At 40.4% G+C, this 22493-nt stretch overlaps 3 protein-coding genes across 3 annotated transcripts; all 3 read right to left on the minus strand.

Annotated features, from left to right (window-relative positions):
- Nucleotides 1–4941: 4941 nt before the first annotated feature.
- LOC119903967 (olfactory receptor 4P4-like) lies at nt 4942–5990 on the minus strand. Its single transcript, XM_038720305.1, has one exon. The coding sequence runs from the start codon at nt 5985–5987 to the stop codon at nt 5061–5063; it is 927 nt and encodes a 308-aa protein (XP_038576233.1). The 5' UTR covers nt 5988–5990; the 3' UTR covers nt 4942–5060.
- A 5224-nt stretch (nt 5991–11214) lies between these two features.
- Nucleotides 11215–13063, minus strand: LOC119903733 (olfactory receptor 4P4-like). Its single transcript, XM_038719951.1, has one exon. The coding sequence runs from the start codon at nt 12145–12147 to the stop codon at nt 11215–11217; it is 933 nt and encodes a 310-aa protein (XP_038575879.1). The 5' UTR covers nt 12148–13063.
- A 3807-nt stretch (nt 13064–16870) lies between these two features.
- Nucleotides 16871–17908, minus strand: LOC119903663 (putative gustatory receptor clone PTE03). The gene has a single exon (XM_038719892.1). It carries the CDS (start codon nt 17804–17806, stop codon nt 16871–16873), a length of 936 nt encoding a protein of 311 aa, XP_038575820.1. The 5' UTR covers nt 17807–17908.
- Nucleotides 17909–22493: the final 4585 nt, after the last annotated feature.

The raw sequence follows: 22493 nt of genomic DNA on the forward strand, positions 1-22493 counted from the left end.
GGTATTTGACTGTACTTGGCTAGATACGGACTTTTGAATTGGAACAGTCCTGCAACTTATGACGTTTCACAAGTCCACAAGAACACAAGTACAGACAAGAATGCAGATTGAGAAACAGATCCCGTTCCCGAGTGTTTTGCCTGTCTGGTTTTGCTGACTTGTTCAGATTTTGTAGTAAGTAGCCTATGTGGTTCAATTGTTTATTTTTTAGGCTGTTTAACTTGTTTATTGTTGATAAACGACTGGGAGTCTGCAATGGGTGTTTTATTTTGAAAATCGACCGGATTCTCTATGTCGTTCTGTGTCTGACTTCCTGCCTTGTTCATCTGCTCTGTGCTGCTTGACCTTTGCTTCCGTCAAAAATAGACTGGCAGTGAATATTGAACTTTGTGACTTTGGTAACAGGAAAAGGTATTATTTTGAATAATGTTCATGCATTTGATATTTATATATATATATATATATATATACACTCTTGAACAAAATCTTAAGACCGGGGGAAACATTGCAAGTACTCGCATTTCGCGCTGGTTGATCAGCTGATGAACAGCCTGTTTGAGTTTAAATGCAGTTTTCAATTAATAGCCTACTCTCTATTTTTGTCTCTTGCTCCTGTTTCTTCTTTTGGCATTTTGAAGCAGTACTTACAACCCGGTTATGATCCACCAGCGCGAAATGTAGTGAGTACTTGCAATGTTTCCCCCGGTCTTAAGATTTTGTTCAAGAGAGTATATATATATATACACACACACACACTGTATATAAAATGTTGATGTAAAAAAAAAGCTGCACCTTATTTTTGGATATTAAGTGGATCATCAACTGGTGGCCATGCTGGCTTTTTAGCTGATAATGTAGCTTTAGTCTCAGTGTTTTTACATAATATCAAATCAAAACATCAAATGCATATTTTGACAGGGTTCTAGTTTTAAAGCGAATCAGCTGGAAACAAAGGAGTTTTCAGCAAACTCACAGAGTTAACATCTTGGCCATCTGGCAATTCTGGCTAATGCCAGAGGGGCATCCGGTCAGATTTTTAAAAAGCCACTTTGTTCACTGTTGCGATCTCCAAAACGCATATCTATCTCTCCTTGCACAGCATCTATAAGGCTGTAAAATAATCTCATGGACTTTTCCTCTGAGTCGCTCTGTGACTGTCCTAGTTTCTTCAACTACAAATGCACAAAGGTTCTTGTTAACAGTGCGTCTCCTCTTGCTTGGACAGTCAGTGACCTGACACAGGCCCAGCCTCGATGTTGGCCTGTAGTACTCAGTTTGGCGCCGTGATAAAACCTTCTAAACAAGATATGCAATCAAAAGAAAGCTGCGCTGCGATATCACACAAAGTAGGCCAGTAGCCTCAACCAGCACGTCGGCTCCATGACCCTATGTGTTCTCCACCACCTTGTTCAACAATGTGTATATGTCGTGGAAACGCGTCACCACAACATTGACTGTTGCCAAATTCCCAGTCCAACTCTGGTGTAAGAGGCATTTCAGGGTCTCGTCCATTGTATTATCAAAAAATTAAGTTTGTGGTTAAAGCAGTGAATGTAGGGTATTTGATGATGTAGTTTATTTTAAGGCAATCTCTGCACACCACGTCTCCCAGACAGTAGTGACGCAACATCTTAAACCTGACTAGCTGAGCCCAGCTTTTGTGAGTTCATTCAGCAACATTCAGACTAGATAAGCGGTTATAGATGATGCATGGCTGTTATATACAGTCGCAGGAAGAAGTACACTCACCTAAAGGATTATTAGGAACACCATACTAATACTGTGCTTGACCCCCTTTCGCCTTCAGAACTGCCTTAATTCTACGTGGCATTGATTCAACAAGGTGCTGAAAGCATTCTTTAGAAATGTTGGCCCATATTGATAGGATAGCATCTTGCAATTGATGGAGATTTGTGGGATGCACATCCAGGGCACGAAGCTCCCGTTCCACCACATCCCAAAGATGCTCTATTGGGTTGAGATCTGGTGACTGTGGGGGCCATTTTAGTACAGTGAACTCATGTTCAAGAAACCAGTTTGAAATGATTCGAGCTTTGTGACATGGTGCATTGTCCTGCTGGAAGTAGCCATCAGAGGATGGGTACATGGTGGCCATAAAGGGATGGACATGGTCAGAAACAATGCTCAGGTAGGCTGTGGCATTTAAACGATGCCCAATTGGCACTAAGGGGCCTCAAGTGTGCCAAGAAAACATCCCCCACACCATTACACCACCACCAGCAGCCTGCACAGTGGTAACAAGGCATGATGGATCCATGTTCTCATTCTGTTTACGCCAAATTCTGACTACCATCTGAATGTCTCAACAGAAATCGAGACTCATCAGACCAGGCAACATTTTTCCAGTCTTCAACTGTCCAATTTTGGTGAGCTCTTGCAAATTGTAGCCTCTTTTGCCCATTTGTAGTGGAGATGAGTGGTACCCGGTGGGGTCTTCTGCTGTTGTAGCCCATCCGCCTCAAGGTTGTGCGTGTTGTGGCTTCACAAATGCTTTGCTGCATACCTCGGTTGTAACGAGTGGTTATTTCAGTCAAAGTTGCTCTTCTATCAGCTTGAATCAGTCGGCCCATTCTCCTCTGACCTCTAGCACCAACAAGGCATTTTCACCCACAAGACTGCCGCATACTGGATGTTTTTCCCTTTTCACACCATTCTTTGTAAACCCTAGAAATGGTTGTGCGTGAAAATCCCAGTAACTGAGCAGATTGTGAAATACTCAGACCGGCCCGTCTGGCACCAACAACCATGCCACGCTCAAAATTGCTTAAATCACCTTTCTTTCCCATTCTGACATTCAGTTTGGAGTTCAGGAGATTGTCTTGACCAGGACCACACCCCTAAATGCATTGAAGCAACTGCCATGTGATTGGTTGATTAGATAATTGCATAAATGAGAAATTGAACCTGTGTTCCTAATAATCCTTTAGGTGAGTGTATGTGAACCCTTTGAAATTACCTCAGTTTCTGCATAAATTGGTCACTTGATCTTCATTTTCAATAGACAAACAAAATCTGCTTATACCACACAAATTATATGTTTTCATGTTTTTATTGAACATACAATGTAAAGTCTTGGATTTAATAACTTGTTGACCCTCTTTTGGCAGCAATAACCCCAACCAAACATTTACTGCAGTTGCATATCAGACCTGAACAACCGTCAGGAGGAATTTTGGCCCATTTACAAAACTGTTTCAGTTTAGCAATGTTCTTGGGATGTTTGGTGGGAATCGTTCTCTTGAGCTCATGCCACAGCATCTCAGTTGGGTTGAGGTCAGGACTCTGACTGGGGCACTCCAGAAGGTATATTTTCTTCTGCTGAAGCCATTTTGTTGTTGATTTACTTTTGTGCTTTGGTCGTTGTGCTTCTCCGTCACGCATCTCCTGTTGAGCTTCAATTTGCGGACAGATGGCCTTACATTCTCCTGCAAAGGTTCTTGATAAACTTTAGAATTAATATTTAATAGCAACCCTTCCAGGCCCTGAGGCAGCGAAGCAGCCCTAAACCACGATTCCCCCTCCACCATAAGTTACGGTTGAGGTTAGGTTTTGATGTTGGTGTGCTGTGCTTTTTAGCCAGTAGTGCTGTGTCAACATCCATGTGCTCTTTTGCAAACTACAGACTTGCGCAATAGGTTTTTTTGTACAGTAATGGCTTCCTCTGTGGAGTCCTCGCATGAGCTCCCTTCTCGTTTAGTGTTTTACGTATAGTAGAGTCATTAACATAGATGTTAGCATGTTCCTGAGATTTCTGTAAGTCTTCAGTTGACACGCTAGGATCCTTAACTACACTGTGCATTCTGCGCTGTGCTTGAGCAGTCAACTTTGCTGGACAGCCACTCAAAGGAAGATTAGCTACAGCGTTGAACCATTTGTTGACAATTTGTCCATGGACAGATGAACATCAAGCCTTTTAGAGATACCCTTTCCAGCTTCATGCAAGTCAACAATTCTTAATCTTAGGTCTTCTGAGAGCTCTTTTGTTCGAGGCATGGTTCACATCAGGCAATTCTTGATGAGAATAGCAAAATTAAAATAACATTTTATTATTATTATTATCTATCACATCACACAGGTATTTTGGGATTTTTTGTCCATGTTTTCAGATATTTGTCTCTCAGATTTCTGCCTCCACCTTTAATACAAATAAGGTTAATTCAACTGTGACATTTCATTCTAAATTCAGTGCCCAATAAAGAGGGGGTGAACTGATAATCCACAAAATTAACGGTATACATTTTCTATGTAAATATTTTAAAACAGCCCCTATGAAAGCTCCACAATGTGGCCTGTGGAAATGACATTATTGATAATATTGGGGTAGAGGTATAAATCTCTGAGACCAATATGTGAAAACCTGAACAAATAAAACAGAATATATTGGTAATTTTTGGACAAAAGATGTACGGTATCTGTGAGGTTGCCATGCATAAGTGCTACAGCCTGTTTTCTGGGACACTATTGGACTATACACACAATACTCTTACTCTGATGAAGGCCTGTTCAAATAAGATTGGTCAGAGATTGAATTATAAATCAATGTTATTGTAATTTTTGCAATATATTAGGTAAGAAATGCATATTTGTCATTATTGGGGAAAAGATATATCTACAGTACTTGACAATGTGAGAATGAGTACTGCAGCTTGTTCTCTGTGCCACTCATGGACTATCCACTCAACAAGCAGAAGAAAATACTGTTACTCTGATGAATGCCTGCTCCAACAAATTTTTTTTAAAGAAAGACTTTTGCAATATATTTATAAGAAATGCATAAAAATTAAGAAATTTATTGTTGAACATCATTAAAACACCTGATCCTCTATGCTTGACACTCTCATATATAGTAAGACACTGAATTATTTATCAGCAATGACACTTTCAGATTTCTGTGTTTCAGACCATAAAAAGCTTCAAAAGTAACTTTTATGTGAGATTAAAATACATACGTGTGTTGAAGATTATGATATACATTTTGTGATTGCACAAATGGACATAACTACAAAAAACACACAAACACTAGATAACAATGTACTAGTCTAGAGACGTTTACCACACAAAAACTGTATAATTCTATTTCTTATTTGTGTCAGTTTGAAACCATATATGAGGGGATTGATAATTGGAGGGAAAAAAAGAAATTCTATTGCCATAAAATTCTGGGCACTTTGTGGTAACGTTTCTGAGCCAGATCGCATGTACAACAAATCAAAAAGAATACACACACTTAAAGTAAGTAAACAGAACAAATGTGGAAGACATGTCTGCATAAACTTTGTCCTGTTCTCTTTGGATGTTAGGCATGTTGAGATCAGATATACATAAGACCAAAAAATAAAAATAAAATGGCAAAAATAAAAAATGTAATTAAAAGCTGGAATGACAGTGTTTGTTATGGAGACAGTACAAGCTAGTTTACCAATGAAATAATTAACACAGTAGATCTTTGGGATGTGTGAGCCGCATAACCTTGATGTAGATGTTGTTACTGTGCTCATGAACATCAAGTAAAGGGGTAGAAACCAAGCAAAAAACACAAATACACAAACTCTTTGTTTAGACATCACAGAGTGGTAAACCAGAGGTCGACATATAGCCACATATCTGTCATAAGCCATTAGAGCTAGAAGAGAGAAATCAGCAGAAACTGAAGAGTGCAACACAAAACCCTGCAGAAGGCATCCAGCATAAGAGATGACATGAGTAGTAGATAGAAGATCATTGAGGAATTTGGGGTAAAAGCCTGTTGTCCCATAAAGTCCATTGATGCACAGATTACAGAGGAAGATGTACATGGGTTCATGAAGGCTTTTGTTCACAATGATTGTCACAATAATGGTCAAATTTAACAGCCAAATCACACTGTAACACAATAAAGTGAGAGCAAAGAGAGCAACTCTGTAGTTTGCTGTGCCATTTAACCCTGACAGAGTAAACATAGTTATTACGGTTTCATTATCAATCATATTCATAATTAAACATAATTGTATATCATTCTAAATCTGAAATAACTATTTTAATACGCTCAGTAACAGAGATCACATGAGAGGGAGACTCTCAAGATTCCTCCTTTAAAATCCATTAATACACAGATTACACAGGAAGATACATAGGCTCATGAAGTTTGTGGTGTACTATGTTGGTTATGATGGAACAAAATGTACTATCCAAATCATTAAGTAAAACAAAGTGAGAGCAAAAAGAATACATCGTCGTTGCACTGTGTAATTTAATGCTAAAAGTATAAAAAAAAGTAAGTGCAGAAACATTAAACTTTGTCAGCTGCAACAATATTGTTCCTTTAAACCTACTTTTATATCCAACGTTTCTCACCTCAGTATGTGCAAATCATAAAGTGTCACAATAGAGAAACATCTTTTACATTTGTTCCTGAGTTGTAGGTGGGGCAGCGGTCATCCTGTGCTGAGTGTCTCTGACTCTGCCAGCACTGGTTCCTCTGCTTAAATCATCTATCTCTGATGACTCAACACAAGCTGGGAATTCAAGCAGTAGAGTAGAGCAGTAGGTAACTAGGGCTGAACAATTAATCGTCTTGAAATTGAAATTGCGATTTGAAAGAATGCGATTAGGATGGATTGGCGGCCTGTCCAGGGTGTACCCCGCCTTTCGCCCAATGTCAGCTGGGATTGGCTCCAGCCCCCCTGTACCCTATACGCAGGATAAGTGGTTGACGATGGATAAATGGAAGAACGCGATTAGCTAATCGTGAAGACGGCGATTAACATGTAGGTTACTTATACAGCGCATCTGACCCGTTTTAACCAGTCATTCCATTGTCTTCCTTGTGTGACAAGCACCATGCGCCTCCTGTTCCGGTCCTACTCACCAATCAGAGCGGGCACAGGGTGTATACATTTTACAACATCAAACGAGGCATAATGGCGTCAGCCGAACTGACACAGGCAGTGGCTGTGCTGCGGTTTTGTCCGGCGTCAACTCGCACTGAAGTGTTTCAGTAGCAGAGAGTTTAGCCTGTCCCACATTGTTGACGTGTTTTTAATTTGTCATTTTGTGTCCTTCAACTTTGGATAACAGCTCTCCTTGAGCCCGTCTGTTTCTCAATACAGAGTTTGCCAAGTTCTGACTTCTGTACTTTAAAGCTCGGACTTGGCAGGTTCGGCTCATGAGTACAAACTCCCAGGAACGGGAGCACGCAGGCAGTCATTCAGCAATTGGAAGCAGCGGCCTTCATGACAGCCGGACCCTTTAGCGGGCGGGACCTCACATCTCTGAAAAGTCATAGCCATTTTTTTAATCAGCTCTGTCTTGAGAAATCAACCATACATTTGGAGTTTAAACAACTATATACCCACATAACTATTTTAGCTAGCTCAAGTCATTTTCATGCAATTCAGTTACTTCAGCTAGTTAGCTGTTTTTTGACAGTAGCCTACATTGTCTTAAAAACTAAGCTTAAACTAAGTAGCGTAAAACCGCTGTATATTTTAAAATGTTATTGCTTCATGATAATTGTTAACAAGTGTTAGTTAGCCTGATCCTGAAAGCAGCTAAGTTGAGATTTAGGGTAAACACACTGCTGTAGGCTCCTTGCAATATAGTCTCACAGACCAAAAACCTATCGCAATATCCATGTGCTACTGTAGACATTTGTAGGGAACTTTACTTTGAAAACGAGCAACTATCCATAATTAAAATAAAACATTAAATATTGAATACACAGGCTACAGTAATGTAATTAATCCTTAGGTAGGGTGAAACATAGGTCTCTATTACAGCCACTCATACATAGGTGTCATTTACACTGGGGACGCTGGGGACATGTCCCCACCACTTTTTTAAAGTATAATTTGTAACAAAAAACATTCTGAAATATAGCTTGTATCTAAATAAAAAATTAAAATACCTTTACAAAGGTTCGTTTGCACATTAAGAAAACATGCAATGCAATTAAAATATAGCTTGTTTACAACTTGTCTGATTATCTGACCTATGGACTGTATATTAATTGCGTGGCCTACTCAGACACTTTTGGCATGAGACACCCACTTTCAGGCTTAGTCTCACACTCTCACGCTGCCAAATCGCACAGCAACTAAAGGCTTGTGCAGACTACACGATTTTCAGCGTCGGCCGCTGGACCGACACTGCACACTACACAACTTGCCGTCTTGTGACAGGAGTCTTGAAGCCGTTGTGGAGTTCACACTACGTGACTAATTGGTGACAGGGGGTCACACACTACACAAGCTGACAGCGACTCTGTCACCCGACACTGGTCTCCAAACCACGTTTTGTCAAGAAAACACACGTGAAATGTGAAATGACACGAACCTACACACCAAACAGCTGTTGTTTGTTATAATAAAGATACCAATTATAAAGACAAAAAATCTGTGTGAAAGAATGGATTAGCACATGCATGTAGCAGGGACTGTGTGTGCTACAGAGAGAGCTGAGGGGAGTAAAAAGTGTTTTGCGGTGAAAAAGTAGCTGCCTGCTCTAATTGGCTGGATATGGATGTTGAGTCGGTCAACTCCGCCAGATATTTGGCGTGCTAGATATCTGGCAGACGTCGCCGATGTGTCAGAAATGTGTCATGCATCACTGAGTAGTTCACACAACCACTGGCGACCGCCGATAAACCGCTGAATCGGGCTAAAACTTGTGTAGTGTAAACTAGGCCTACGAAACCACAAAGCCACTCCTTGATGAATGATGAAGAGCCGTCGTCAGGGCTCATTTTTAGGACACGAATATGAACCATGTAAGGCAAGGCAAGGCAAGTTTATTTGTATAGCACATTTTTTACAGTCCCGATATTTATACCAGCTAGAGGAAAATTAAAAAATGTTTGCACCAAACATTCAGACTACCTGAGCGGTTATAGATGATGCATGGCTGTTATCTACACAGTCACAGGAAGAAGTATGTGAACCCTTTGAAATTACCTCGATTTCTGCATAAATTGGTCATTTGATCTTCATTTTCAATAGACAAACAAAATCTGCTTATACCACACAAATTATATGTTTTCATGTTTTTATTGAACATACAATGTAAACTCTTGGATTTAATAACTTGTTGACCCTCTTTTGGCAGCAATAACCCCAACCAAGTTGCAGTAGCAGATCAGACATGAAATAGCGGTCAGGAGGAAATTAGGCGCATTTACAAAACTGTTTCAGTTCAGCAATGTTCTTGGGATGTCTGGTGGGAATCGCTCTCTTGAGCTCATGCCACAGCCTCTCAGTATGGTTGAGGTCAGGACTCTGACTAGGGCACTGCAGAAGGTATATTTTCTTCTGCTGAAGCAGGGACGTGCACAGGGGGGTTGCTCTGGTTGCTCGGGCAACTGCCCGTTTACCTTTCCTGACTCAAGTTGCCCTTCCGACTCGCCCTTCCGAGAAAAAAAAATAAAATAAAAAAATAATCGCGATCGCAAAGCCTCATTCACTTCCATTCGGGCACCGAAAGTGAAAGTCAGTAGGGGAAGGGCAAACTCTGTTTAAGTGGCTGCACTGCTGCAGCGCTGCCTGCACGTCAGTCGATTCTTTTCCCTACCGGAATTCCTGTTTCCTTCCTTTATGCAATCATACTACAACAAATCATGCGTAGTTTTGCCCAGTTACCATACGTGATACGTACCAACAGAAGTGAATACGAGCTAGAAGCGCAACTGAATGTACGGGGTAGCCAAAAGGTTAAAAAAGGATTGTATTTTTTTCCGAAATCTAAGCGTTTTTTTATTTAATATTTTATTAGAAGCGAGTTTTCCCCATCTGTCAATTCAATCTAGATTATTTATTTTCAAATAAAAAAAAAAAAGGGAAAAACATAAAAAATAATAATGATTAAAAAAACAATAAACAATAATATAAGGAACTCTTTTTCTCATATGTATTTTGGTGACATTTATATTGTTAATACATTTTGGATACTGTGTTTAGTGCCTTTTATCAGGTCAGAGCAACTGCCCTTCAAAATTCCTGTGCACGTCCCTGTGCTGAAGCCATTTTGTTGTTGATTTACTTTTGTGCTTTGGTCGTCGTGCTGTTCCGTCACACATCTTCTGTTGAGCTTCTATTTGCAAATAAGGTTAATGGACTTTAATTCTAGTGCTAGCAAAACAAAAAAATAAACGAAATTCAGCTGCGACATTTCATTCTAAATTCAGTGCCCAATAAAGAAGGGGTGAACTGATAATCCACAAAATTAACGGTATACATTTTCAATTTAAGAAACAGTCCCTATGAAAGCTCCACAATGTGGCCTGTGGAAATGACATTATTGATAATATTGGGGTGGAGGTATAAATCTCTGAGACCAATATGTGAAAACCTGAACAAATAAACAGAACTTGCATTTAAGATGCAGATACTGATATAAAATCAATCATATTACAACACAATTAGTAAAATTTTGTGAGAAAGTTATGAGATGTTACTTAGGGGTAAATGTGTTCACCTTTTCAGCATTTGGATATTTTATGTGGATGCATCACATTTGTCCACTGTGTGGTTATTTTGGGGGCATGAATAGCTTCTATTGCAGTTTGTATTGATGGAATATCTATCAAGATTTGTGTAATTTAATTTCACACTACAATGTTCATTTGGCCCTGATTTCAAAGACAACAGGCTGGGTTTAAGTGCATTAATGTGTGTTTGTGAAGTTCATTCCCCATTGCTCAGATAATATTTCCCAAATAATCTAAATGGTAATTTTTGGGCAAAAGATGTACGGTATCTGTGAGGTTGCCATGCATAAGTGCTACAGCCTGTTCTCTGGGACACTATTGGACTATACACACAATACTCTTACTCTGATGAAAGCCTGTTCAAATAAGATTGGTCAGAGATTGAATTATAAATCAATGTTATTGTAATTATTGCAATATATTAGTTAAGATATGCATATTGGGATAACAAATTAATATTGTTGAAGGTCGTTAATATTTAACCTGATCCTCTATGCTTGACACACTCATTTATCGTAAAACACAAAATTCTTTGTTAGCAATGGCTATTTTTGGATTTCTGTGTTTGAGATCATAAAAAGGTACAAAAAAGAACTTTTATGTGAGAAAAGACAATGTTTTATTGTTATTATTAAAGTACACACAAGTAATAAGGATTATGATATACATTTTGTAATTGCATAAATGGACATCACTACAAAAAACACACAAACACTAGATAACAATGTACTAGTCTAGAGACGTTTACCACACAAAAACTGTATAATTCTATTTCTTATTTGTGTCAGTTTGAAACCATATATGAGGGGATTGATGATTGGAGGAAAAAAGAGAAATTCTATTGCCATAAAATTTTGGGCGCTTTGCGGTAATGTTTCTGAGCCCAACCGCATGTACAACAAATCAAAAAGAATACACACAGTTAAAGTCACTAAACAGAAAAAATGTGGAAGACATGTCTGCATAAACTTTGTTCTGTTCTCTTTGGATGTTAGGCATGTTGAGATCAGATATACATAAGACCAAATAATAAAAATAAAATGGCCAAAATAAAAAATATAATTAAAAGGTGGAATGACATTGTTTGTTATGGAGACAGTACAAGCTAGTTTCCCAATGAAATAATTAACACAGTAGATCTTCGGGATGTGTGAGCCGCATAACCTTGATGTAGATGTTGTTACTGTGCTCATGAACATCAAGTAAAGGGGTAGAAACCAAGCAAAAAACACAAACACACAAACTCTTTGTTTAGACATCATAGAGTGGTAAACCAGAGGTCGACATATAGCCACATATCTGTCATAGGCCATTAGAGCTAGAAGAGAGAAATCAGCACAAACTGAAGAGTGCAGCACAAAACCCTGCAGAAGGCATCCAGCATAAGAGATGACATGAGTGGTAGATAGAAGATCATTGAGGAATTTGGGGTAAAAGCCTGTTGTCCCATAAAGTCCATTGATGCACAGATTACAGAGGAAGATGTACATGGGTTCATGAAGACTTTTGTTCACAATGACTGTCACAATAATGGTCAAATTTAACAGCCAAATCACACTGTAACACAATAAAGTGAGAGCAAAGAGAGCAACTCTGTAGTTTGCTGTACCATTTAACCCTGACAGAGTAAACATAGTTATTACTGTTTCATTATCAATCATATTCATAATTAAACATCTTTGTATATCATTCTAAATCTGAAATAACTATTTTAATATTTTACTGAGAGGAAATTGCATTTGCATACCCTTTTTTGCTGAAGGAAGAAATCCAGTTATGTGTCTATTGATCCCTAAAAACAGTAAAAGAGCTCACATGAGAGGGACACATAATATTCATCCTTGAAAATCCATTAATACACAGATCACAGAGGAAGATACATAGGCTCATGACGTTTCTGGTCCATTAAGATGGTTAAGATGGGAACAAATCAAATTCAGGAAGTAACACAGTAAACTGAGAGCAAAGTGAATACATCGTCATTGCACTGTGTAATTTAATCCTGAAAGTATAAAAAAAGTTAAGGCAGAAACATTATCCTTTAAACTTTGTCAGTTGTCACAATATCTTTCATTTAAATCTAGTTTTATATCCAACGTTTCTCACCTCAGTATGTGTAAATCATAAAGTGTCACAATACAGAAACATCTTTTACATTTATTCCTGAGTTGTAGGTGGGCCAGCGGTCATCCTGTGCTGAGTGTCTCTGACTCTGCCAGCACTGGTTCCTCTGCTTAAATCATATATCTTTGATGACTCAACACAAGCTGGGAATTCAAGCAGTAAAGGTTGGAGAGAGGTAACTAAAGAGGTTTATGTGACTTGATTTTGTGTTGATCTCAAACCATTTCAACATAAAGTCAAACACAGTGGGGGTTCTATCAGTGTGAGATGTGAAAAATGTTTAAAGTGACTTTGGCCGCAGGAAAAGGTATTATTTTGAATAACTTTTTATGCATTTGAAAGATAAAATGTCGATATATATATAAACATGGAAGTACTGGCCATGCAGACCCTTTGCCTGACAATAAAGCTTTAGTCATTTTACATTTAACATTCAATGTGATCCAGGCATGGGTTAGATTTATGATTGCTACCAATGATTTTCACATTTCACTGAATGTAATCTTGGGTTGTGGAGAAACCTCAGTACCTTCCTCAAAATATTTCTAGCTATCAGCAGCAAGAACGGTAGGAGCATTGAGAGGGGCCTGTGTGCAATTTTACGCAGGAGCCACAGCAGCGGTTGTGTCATTATTATCATTAATTATTCTGACACAATGACAGTATCTGTCAGGATCTAATGATAAATACTTTTTCACATATCGGAGAGGTAAAATGTTGCACACAGATCACAGGCAAATTATTTGGAATAAAGCGTCTGTCCTCAGGATGAGTGCTGTAGTTCCATCAGAGGTGTCAAACCAATTTGATTTACTGTGGCTCTAAAGTCTGTTCAATGATTCAATGCATATATTTTTCTGTCCTATCAAGTTTATTAAAAAGAGTTTTCCTGCTTCAATGCATATTGTTGGTTTCATATCGTAACAACAGATTCTAAGAGTATAGGCGACACCCTTTATGAGGTGTCACAGATTTTTTTTCGTGCCCTTGTGCTCCCAATCGAAGCCACTTTTTTCTTCAGCTGACGTAGAAAGAGCCAGTAGTGCCTGCAGCCTAGAGGCTACGCCTATAGAATCTGAGGTTACGATATGTTACCAATGTTCTATTTCCAGTCCCTCCAGGATTTCGTGGGCCTTTTTTGTGAATTGTAAGTCGCGATGAAATTACATGGATTTGGTGAATTTGTCTTAATAGTTGCGATTGCGACATCACAAAATCGTGGAGGGTCTGACTAACATTTTTCATTATCAACAATACATTTTAGCTATGCAAAACCTCTCTGGTGAGAGATGAACAATGTATAATGTTGGCTAAATGCATCAAATGTAACGTTATCGTGCAACGAGCGTGGATTAGTTCGTCAAACTGATTAAAATACTACTACTACTGTAATGTTGCACTGCGAGTTTACCTGAGTTTCCAGCATTTTGAATGATGCTGTTTCTTTTTAAGTCTCATTTTGGCTGATCCCGAGTGCTCGCTTATGAGTTCAAGCATGCAGAGGAGCACACCTAAAGTACACGCTTGGAAATGTAGTGGTTGCAATCTGAAACGTCACCACTAGAGGTCACTGAAAACTACACGTGGTCTCTTTAAATTAATAACTGTAACAAAATTACCATTAATGGCCAGTTGTTAAAGGATTTGGAGATCTCTTATGCAACATTAAAAGAACCAAGCGTGTACACAAGCATTTATATAAAAGAATACACAAAATCAAAAACACATGAATCAGACTAAAATGCACCCAAGTAGACAAACAGATGTATGTGTGTGTCTCTTTGGACCATTCTCATCTCAAGGCGTCCAATACCAACGCTTTCAGAAAAAGTGACTTAGTTGTTTGGCACTAAAAGTATCCTTCAGCATCTGTATGAGATGCTCTGGGTGACTCAGGTGCATGCTGATCAGTAAAACTGTGAAATAATAAGCAAAGAGTACGTCTGTTTGCTGTGCCGTTTAACCCTTTGATTGTTGCAAATTCGCATCACACCACTTCCATTCAGACTGCAGCCGAGCTAGCGTATGTATTCCCAAAAGGCCAGTTTGTGCGTATTTGATACGTACCTAGAAACCTTTTGCAAGCACTGTATGAGTGTAGTTGCAAATTTTAATTATACCTAAATTTATATCTATTTTATGTGCTATTAATATCCACTTAATTTAGCATCAGCATGAAAGCAAAAAAATATTTTTTTCTATATTTTTAAATATAAATGTAAATACATTTAGACGCCAAGGGGTTAACTCTGACAGGGTAAACACTATTCATCATGACATTTTACAAATTATGGTTCAGATGTCATTCTAATACTGCACAGATAACTTGTGTTTGCACAAACTAAGTTGTGGGAGGAAAGAAGGGAAAATCTGTTCTGTCTACTCATCCCTTACAGGTGTTACCATTTATTTATATTCTTTCGTGGCAGTAACACTCAATGATGTTATTATCATCGCACTTCAGGTATGTGGCAGTCTCTTTCACTGAAGAGCAGTCTACTTATAATTCATATGTACTGTATATGTCTCTTTTATGATAAAGTAAATGCTGAGATCTATGACATCACTACAGTCTGATGTAGAAAGAGACGAGTGGTGCAACAATCAGACAGGTTGTAAACAAGACAACAAGTCGTTGCTTTTTGCTGTTAGGCTAGTCTGCAAGGTAATGTACGGAGTACTCAAGCAGCACTACCTGATGCTGTGAATTATCACTGAGTCTGGTTATTTGCCCACACCATAAGACAATTGGTTCCAGCCCGACTCCCTCTTTTATATAATGCAGGACAAAGACAGCAATGAGATGGTACAAGCTAGCGTTAAGCATGTTGAAATAACCATGCCATATAAACAAAAAGCAACATCTAGTGGGATTCATTGGTAACACCAGGCTAGCTAGCTTCACCTTACTGCGTGAAATACAAACATGATGATGATAACTTTATTTTTCTAGAACTTTTCAAAATCAGGTTACAAAGTGCTGTACAGTAGAAACAAACAAGATCCATACACATAAAGTAAACAATATAATTAAAATTCAAATAACACAACAATAACAGCTGTAAATAAAACTGTTATAAAAAAAAGCCAGACAATAAGTGAGACTTTAAAAGAGGCCACTGAGTTCGCCTGCCTGAGATTTCTAGGCAGAGAGTTCCACAGCTGAGGGCCAGAACAGCAAAGGCCCAGTCATCTTAAGTGACATGACGAGACTTTGGACCCATTAGTAGAGCCCTGATGGAGGAACTCAGGCATCGGTCCGGCTCGTAAGGGGCTATCAAACCATGGATATGGGCGGGAGTCTGACCGTTAAAGGACACCTATTATTCTGCATGTCCAGTCCTATATTGTAGCTCTGTGACTCCTGTATGGCAGCTTTGCATGATCTTAAGTAAGGTTTTCATTTCAGCCTCTGTCTGAATATGCTCCTGTCCACCCCCCACCCCCCACCAAATGTCAGTCACAACTATAACTTTCAAAATTTATAGTAATGAATGATTTAATACAGTAATTTTAGTAAAATGAGGTAGAAAAAAAAGAGGCTTCTCATTTTTACTCTGTCAACTGTTGCATGCAGGTTCTATACGCTGTGGACAGTTAATGAACAGTCCATGAGTTGATTAAGAACTTTTTGTCAACTCTTTCTTTAATGAATAAAATCCTGCTCTGAATTTTCTGAAATAATGAGATACTTCAAAATAGTGTAAGAAGCTCTCATCTGCATAAGGTAGGCATCTATTGCTGATGCTAATCAATGTCAATGTCTCAAACCCAAACTGGATTAAACTAAATAGGTGGGATATGTCTGTTTCCATGAAATCGAGCTAAACGACCGCTTCTCTTGAAAGTTGAAGGTATATTGTTAATTCAGAAAATCTGAGCAAAACCTTTTTTTTCATATTTTTCCCAAATAAAAGCATCTCAGAAATAATTAAATAACTATTAAATAAATAATTATTCATGAGTTCAGAAAAACAAACCATAATTTCTTTTCTCAAATCCATATTGCTTCTATATATTTCAGTGCAGACTGTGCCAAAGATTCTACAGTTAAAATGCTCTACTCACTTTGATTGAACGTTTTATCTGGCAAACTGCAAACAGAGCAGTTTAGTTCTAGGATAATGTTCATTTTGTGAGACCTTCGTCAGACGGCTGCAGACACCAGTTCCTTGCTTTAAAAGAAAACCTTTCACAGACAACATGATATGAATATATTTAGTCTAATACATTTGTGACTTTTAAAGTCATTATTTCAGAGAAAGTTTAGGAGAGTGTTTTTAAATTCAACAATGTCCTGAAAATGTGCCTTCTTATTTCTGGTAATTTCAGACCATACAAAAGAGGGTTTAGAAGTGGAGGTATCATTACAAACTCCAGTGATAAAATTACAGCAAAAAATGGGTTTAGATTTTCAACATTAAAACGACTTAAGGCAATATCACAGAATCCACTGATGGAATAAGTGACAAATGAAATAGTATGAGGTAAGCAGGTTTGGAACACTTTGCTCTTGAATTCAGATGAGCTTTTTCTGCACACAAGAATTATTCTTAAGTAAGTATACAAGACATAGATCAGGGGCAGGATTACTGTAATTGTGGTTACAAGCAAGCCAACAATATTGTTGATAAAAGTGGAAACACACGACAATTTAGCAATATTCCAGACTGCACAGTATACTTTTAGGATCGAGTTGCCACACAGAGGAAGCCTAATGACTAAACCAAGACACAGTGTATCACAAAAGGCTGGACAGATCCAAGCAAAGCCTGCCAACATACGGACTTTCTTAGGGGTCACCTTGCTGTGATAGTGTAAAGGATCACATACAGCAACATATCTATCATACGCCATAATACCCAGGATGGTCATTTCATAGGAAGCATATGTGTAAATAATATAGATCTGAGTGAAACAAGCAGGACCTGAAATTAAATGAGAATCAGACAGAAGGTCTATGAGGAATCTGGGGAAGAAGCCAGTGGAACCATACAGAGCATTGACAGACAAAAATGTAATAAAAATATACATGGGCTCATGAAGTGTTTTCTCACGTGATATTACTAGTATTATAACAAGATTAGCACAGACAATAAAAGCAAACAGCAGAAAGCACAGAACAAATGCTGGATAGCGGTAAGACCCTATGTTCACATACATGGTGAGGTTAAAGTGAAACATTATAGTGGCATTTTCCATTTCACAAAGTCAGGCTGAAACAGAGATTTGCCGTGAAAAATCCTTAAAACCTTCTTTTAACTGAAAAATCTGAAAATAATCTTTGATATTGACATCTGTGAAGTGAAAGACAAATCACTGAATGTGTAATTACTAACATGTTATTTTTAAGTAGTTATCACTTTCTATTTACTTTCAAGATATTTTATACTTGCCACCTTCATGAAAGTTTTCAGTACATGTGCTGACCTGGTCCCTGATTGTGTGTATGTAAGAGGAGTTTAAAGTCTTTATACAAGGATGAATACATAGGAAATGGGAAGCTGAATTAATTGCTACCAAGACATACAAAGGCCCAGTGGAATGACACGTGGCGCAATAATTGACACTTCGCTAAGCCACGCCCCACTTAGTTACTGTTGCTAAGTCCGACAAACTGTAGGACCTGTAGGACTTTTAGCATTGTGCATTTGAAGGTTGTATTCAGGCTGTCAAACAGACGTGAAAAAAATAAAGACAGAAGCTAAAGCCTACAGTTCTATTTAGTATAGTATGGGTGGGACCTCCATTCCCCATGCTGGGTGCGCTCACCTGGGGGGGTTAATCTGCAGCTTAAAGCTCAAAACAACAAGCAGTACACTCTCTGTTCAGGGTCAGAGGTCCCTTCACACACCCCTGCCCACAGCAACTGTGTATGAGCCCACGACAGCGGACATTTCGCTTCGTGTGGACAGAACACATACACACCCGGTTCAGATATTTTTCAAGTGGTTTCCATCAAGTGTGTGCCAAACACGTTACGCACGGCAGGCGACAGTGACGCTGGGGAGAATTGTGTTTCTTGTAAACTACATGACCTAGGGTTGCACTTTACAGACAGCTGCTCTTGAGATTATGAAGAAAGCTGCTGTTTCTCACTATCCCACATTGTGTGAGCCGGCTGTGTGTCAGCCAAATGGCTAACAAGCAGCCTGGGCTTGCTGCAAAGCTGCACATCCTCTCTTCCCTTGCCCCCCTCCCTGACATGGGCAGGTGGCTGGCCTGAGCCCACATGTACGCCTCCCCCGCCCTCTTCCCTTGCCGGTCAAGCGGCGCGGCGATGAGCCCCTGCCTCCCTCCCCTCACCAAGGGAGTGGCATAACATGGACAGGCTGCAGCTGGCCGGATGGCTTTCATGCAGTCTGGCTCCGATGTCGCAGGCAGACCATTTCCTCTGTTGCCTGTCTCGGCCTTCCCCCCCTCGTCAGGGGAGCGGCATAGTTACGGTCCCATGGGTGTGGCTGCCCCACCTCGTGTGGACCCCCCCAGCGACTGTGTCTATCTCTGCCTCACTCCCACCAGTGGGGATGCGGTACGGCAGTGGACCCACGAAGGCGACTACGCTGCCTCGTATGGTCCCTCCCGCCACACACGTGCGGACACCCAAACAGACCCCTCTGTGTGTGAAAGTCTCTCACGATGTGGCCCTGGTGGAGCGAGTACTGGCTGCCCTCCCTTTGCTGTCAGATTAACTCGCACATGCCCGCAGCGCAGGGAGGCCACATTCCTCTCCACATAAACGTGCCGGAGCTCGTCATGGTGTGGAAGGTAATCCCACACTTCGCCCCTCTGCTGCAGGACCGGCGCGTGCTGGTCCGCACCGACAACAGGGCTGCAGCAGCCTACATAGACTGCCAGGGCGGGGTGTGCTCAGCGCAGCTGCTGGGCTTGGCCAGGTGGCTGCTCCTGTGGGCGCACACTCATCTGCTCTCCATCAGAGCTGATTACATCCCTGGCGTGTTGAACAGAGGGGTGGACATCATGTCGAGGGGGGGCCCTCGCCCAGATGAGTGGTGCCCCAATCCCGATCTGGTGGCCCAGATCTGGCTCCGTTTTGGCACGGCAGAGGTGGATTTGTTTGCCAACTGGGAAAACGCTCAGTGTGCCCTGTGGGTTTCAAAGAGCCTGCGAGACGTCCCCCTGCTGGGGGTGGACGCCTTCGCACACCCCCTGTGGCCTCCCCGGCTGCTGTAAGCTTTTCCACCAGTTCGGCTGATCCCGCACCTTCTGGACCGTGTAATGTTTAGCCCCATGGTTGAAGGAGGAGACATGGACATAGAGTTCTTCACTTGGTGCTTCAATTTATTTTCACCAGATACGAGGAAAGTGCAGTTGTGCAAGTGAATTATTGTAAAAATATATCAAAAAATTAACAAAAACAAACAACGAGGAAACTAAGTATATACTATTCAAATTATCATTAAAAACTGAGATATTACACAACACAAAAACAAAACCTATATCGGGCTCCAGCACATGTGCCCTTCCAGGCCAAAGCTGTTCTCCCCAGGGGGGCCTCTGCCTCCTTCCTTTATACCAGAAGCCCCTCCTACAAGACAAACCAAAGTTATTGACAATCAATTAAACACCATTATGTTATCTCAACAATCAAACACATCTCTGGCTACATCAACACACAACACATCAACTATAAAACCAGAAATGAAATGTTACAGGCTAAACAAAAGCTTCTCAAAACAGCAACTTTAAGGTACTCCCGTACACCCCTCTGTACTGGCTCACACTTGGAACATTCCAGGTCTTCCCCCTATAAATGACTCCACACTCCATCACCTCCTGTTTGCCCCTTCGGCCCAGATCCCTGCTTGAGGATGAGAACAGGTGAATAAAACATGCAAACATTTGAATGACCTTGGGTAAATCCCATAAACTAAAATAAATGACTTGAAATGAACTGTGTATGTGTTGTATTTATCTAACCATGATTTCAACTCTTCCGACTAGTACTTAAATGAACTGACATGAAATGACAAGCCATGTGTCCATTGATGCTAGCCCATATGCTAAGGGTAACCGTCCTATGCTAATGCTCAGCTAAGGTTAGCCTGGCATGCTAAGACCAATACTACTGCTATCTTAAATGAAGGCATGGAGTAGCCCCATGACAGACCGCCTTACAGTTTTCAGCCTTGGTGGGGGTTCTGGTGGTTCTGGAGCGCATGAGTGCATCCTGGTTTCCCTGCCTCCAATGGTTGCTTGGTGGGACAGCCGTTGAAACTCCCCTTGAGTGGGGGATGCCCTCTCTCAGGCGGGGGGCACGATCAGGAGTTGTCCGCTTCCCCTGGAGTGGGGGATGCCCTCTCTAAGGCGGGAGGCACGATCAGGAGTTGTCCGCTTCCCCTGGAGTGGGGGATGCCCTCTCTAAGGCGGGGGGCACGATCAGGAGTTGTCCGCTTCCCCTGGAGTGGGGGATGCCCTCTCTAAGGCGGGAGGCACGATCAGGAGTTGTCCGCTTCCCCTGGAGTGGCGGATGCCCTCTCTCAGGCGGGGGGCACGATCAGGAGTTGTCCGCTTCCCCTGGAGTGGGGGATGCCCTCTCTAAGGCGGGGGGCACGATCAGGAGTTGTCCGCTTCTCTGAGAAGCGGCACCTGGAGGGTCTAGGTCTCTACCGTGAGGTGGTTTGCACCATCCAGGGATCGAGAGCCGCCTCGACTCAGTCCTCTTACTCCTCCAAGTGGTCGGCATGGATTAGTTCGTTATACTGGTCAAAATACTACTGTAATGTTGCACTGCGAGTATACCTGAGTTTCCAGCATTTTGAATGATGCCGTTTCTTTTTAAGTCTCATTTTGGCTGATCCCGAGTGCTCGCTTATGAGTTCAAGCATGCAGAGGAGCACACCTAAAGTACACGCTTGGAAATGTAGTGGTTGCAATCTGAAACGTCACCACTAGAGGTCACTGAAAACTAAATGTGGTCTCTTTAAATTAATAACTGTAACAAAATTACCGTTAATGGCCAGTTGTTAAAGGATTTGGAGATCTCTTATGCAACATTAAAAGAACCAAGCGTGTACACAAGCATTTATATAAAAGGATACACAAAATCAAAAACACATGAATCAGTCTAAAATGCACCCAAGTAAGACAAACAGATGTATGTGTGTATCTCTTTAGACCATTCTCATCTCAGGGCGTCCAATACCAATGCTTTCAGAAAAAGTGACTTAGTTGTTTGGCGCTAAAAGTATCCTTCAGCATCTGTATGAGATGCTCTGGGTGACTCAGGTGCATGCTGATCTGTAAAACTGTGAAATAATAGCAAATAGAGTACGTCTGTTTGCTGTGCCGTTTAACCCTTTGATTGTCGCAAATTCGCATCACACCACTTCCATTCAGACTGCAGCCGAGCTAGCGTATGTATTCCCAAAAGGCCAGTTTGTGCATATTTGATACGTACCTAGAAACCTTTTGCAAGCACTGTATGCCTGTAGTCGCAAATTTTAATTATACCTAAATTTATATCTATTTTATGTGCTATTAATATCCACTTAATTTATGAAGATTCTCAGTCGTCCAGGTCATAGTTCTGAGAACTGAAGAAGTCCTTTGGATGAGGGACGAAACGTCTTCCAGTATCTTCAACCAAGTCCAGTTGCCCTTGATTTTAACCATGGTTGGATCCACTTAATTTATCATCAGCATGAAAGCAAAAAAATATTTTTTTCTATATTTTTAAATATAAATGTAAATACATTTAGACGCCAAGGGGTTAACTCTGACAGGGTAAACACTATTCATCATGACATTTACAAATTATGGTTCAGATGTCATTCTAATACTGCACAGATAACTGTGTTTGCACAAACTAAGTTGTGGGAGGAAAGAAGGGAAAATCTGTTCTGTCTACTCATCCCTTACAGGTGTT

Source organism: Micropterus salmoides, unplaced genomic scaffold, assembly GCF_014851395.1.
Source record: "Micropterus salmoides isolate LMB-PRFRI ecotype aquatic unplaced genomic scaffold, ASM1485139v1 Ms_hic_scaffold_15, whole genome shotgun sequence".
Classification (NCBI taxonomy): Eukaryota; Metazoa; Chordata; class Actinopteri; order Centrarchiformes; family Centrarchidae; genus Micropterus; species Micropterus salmoides.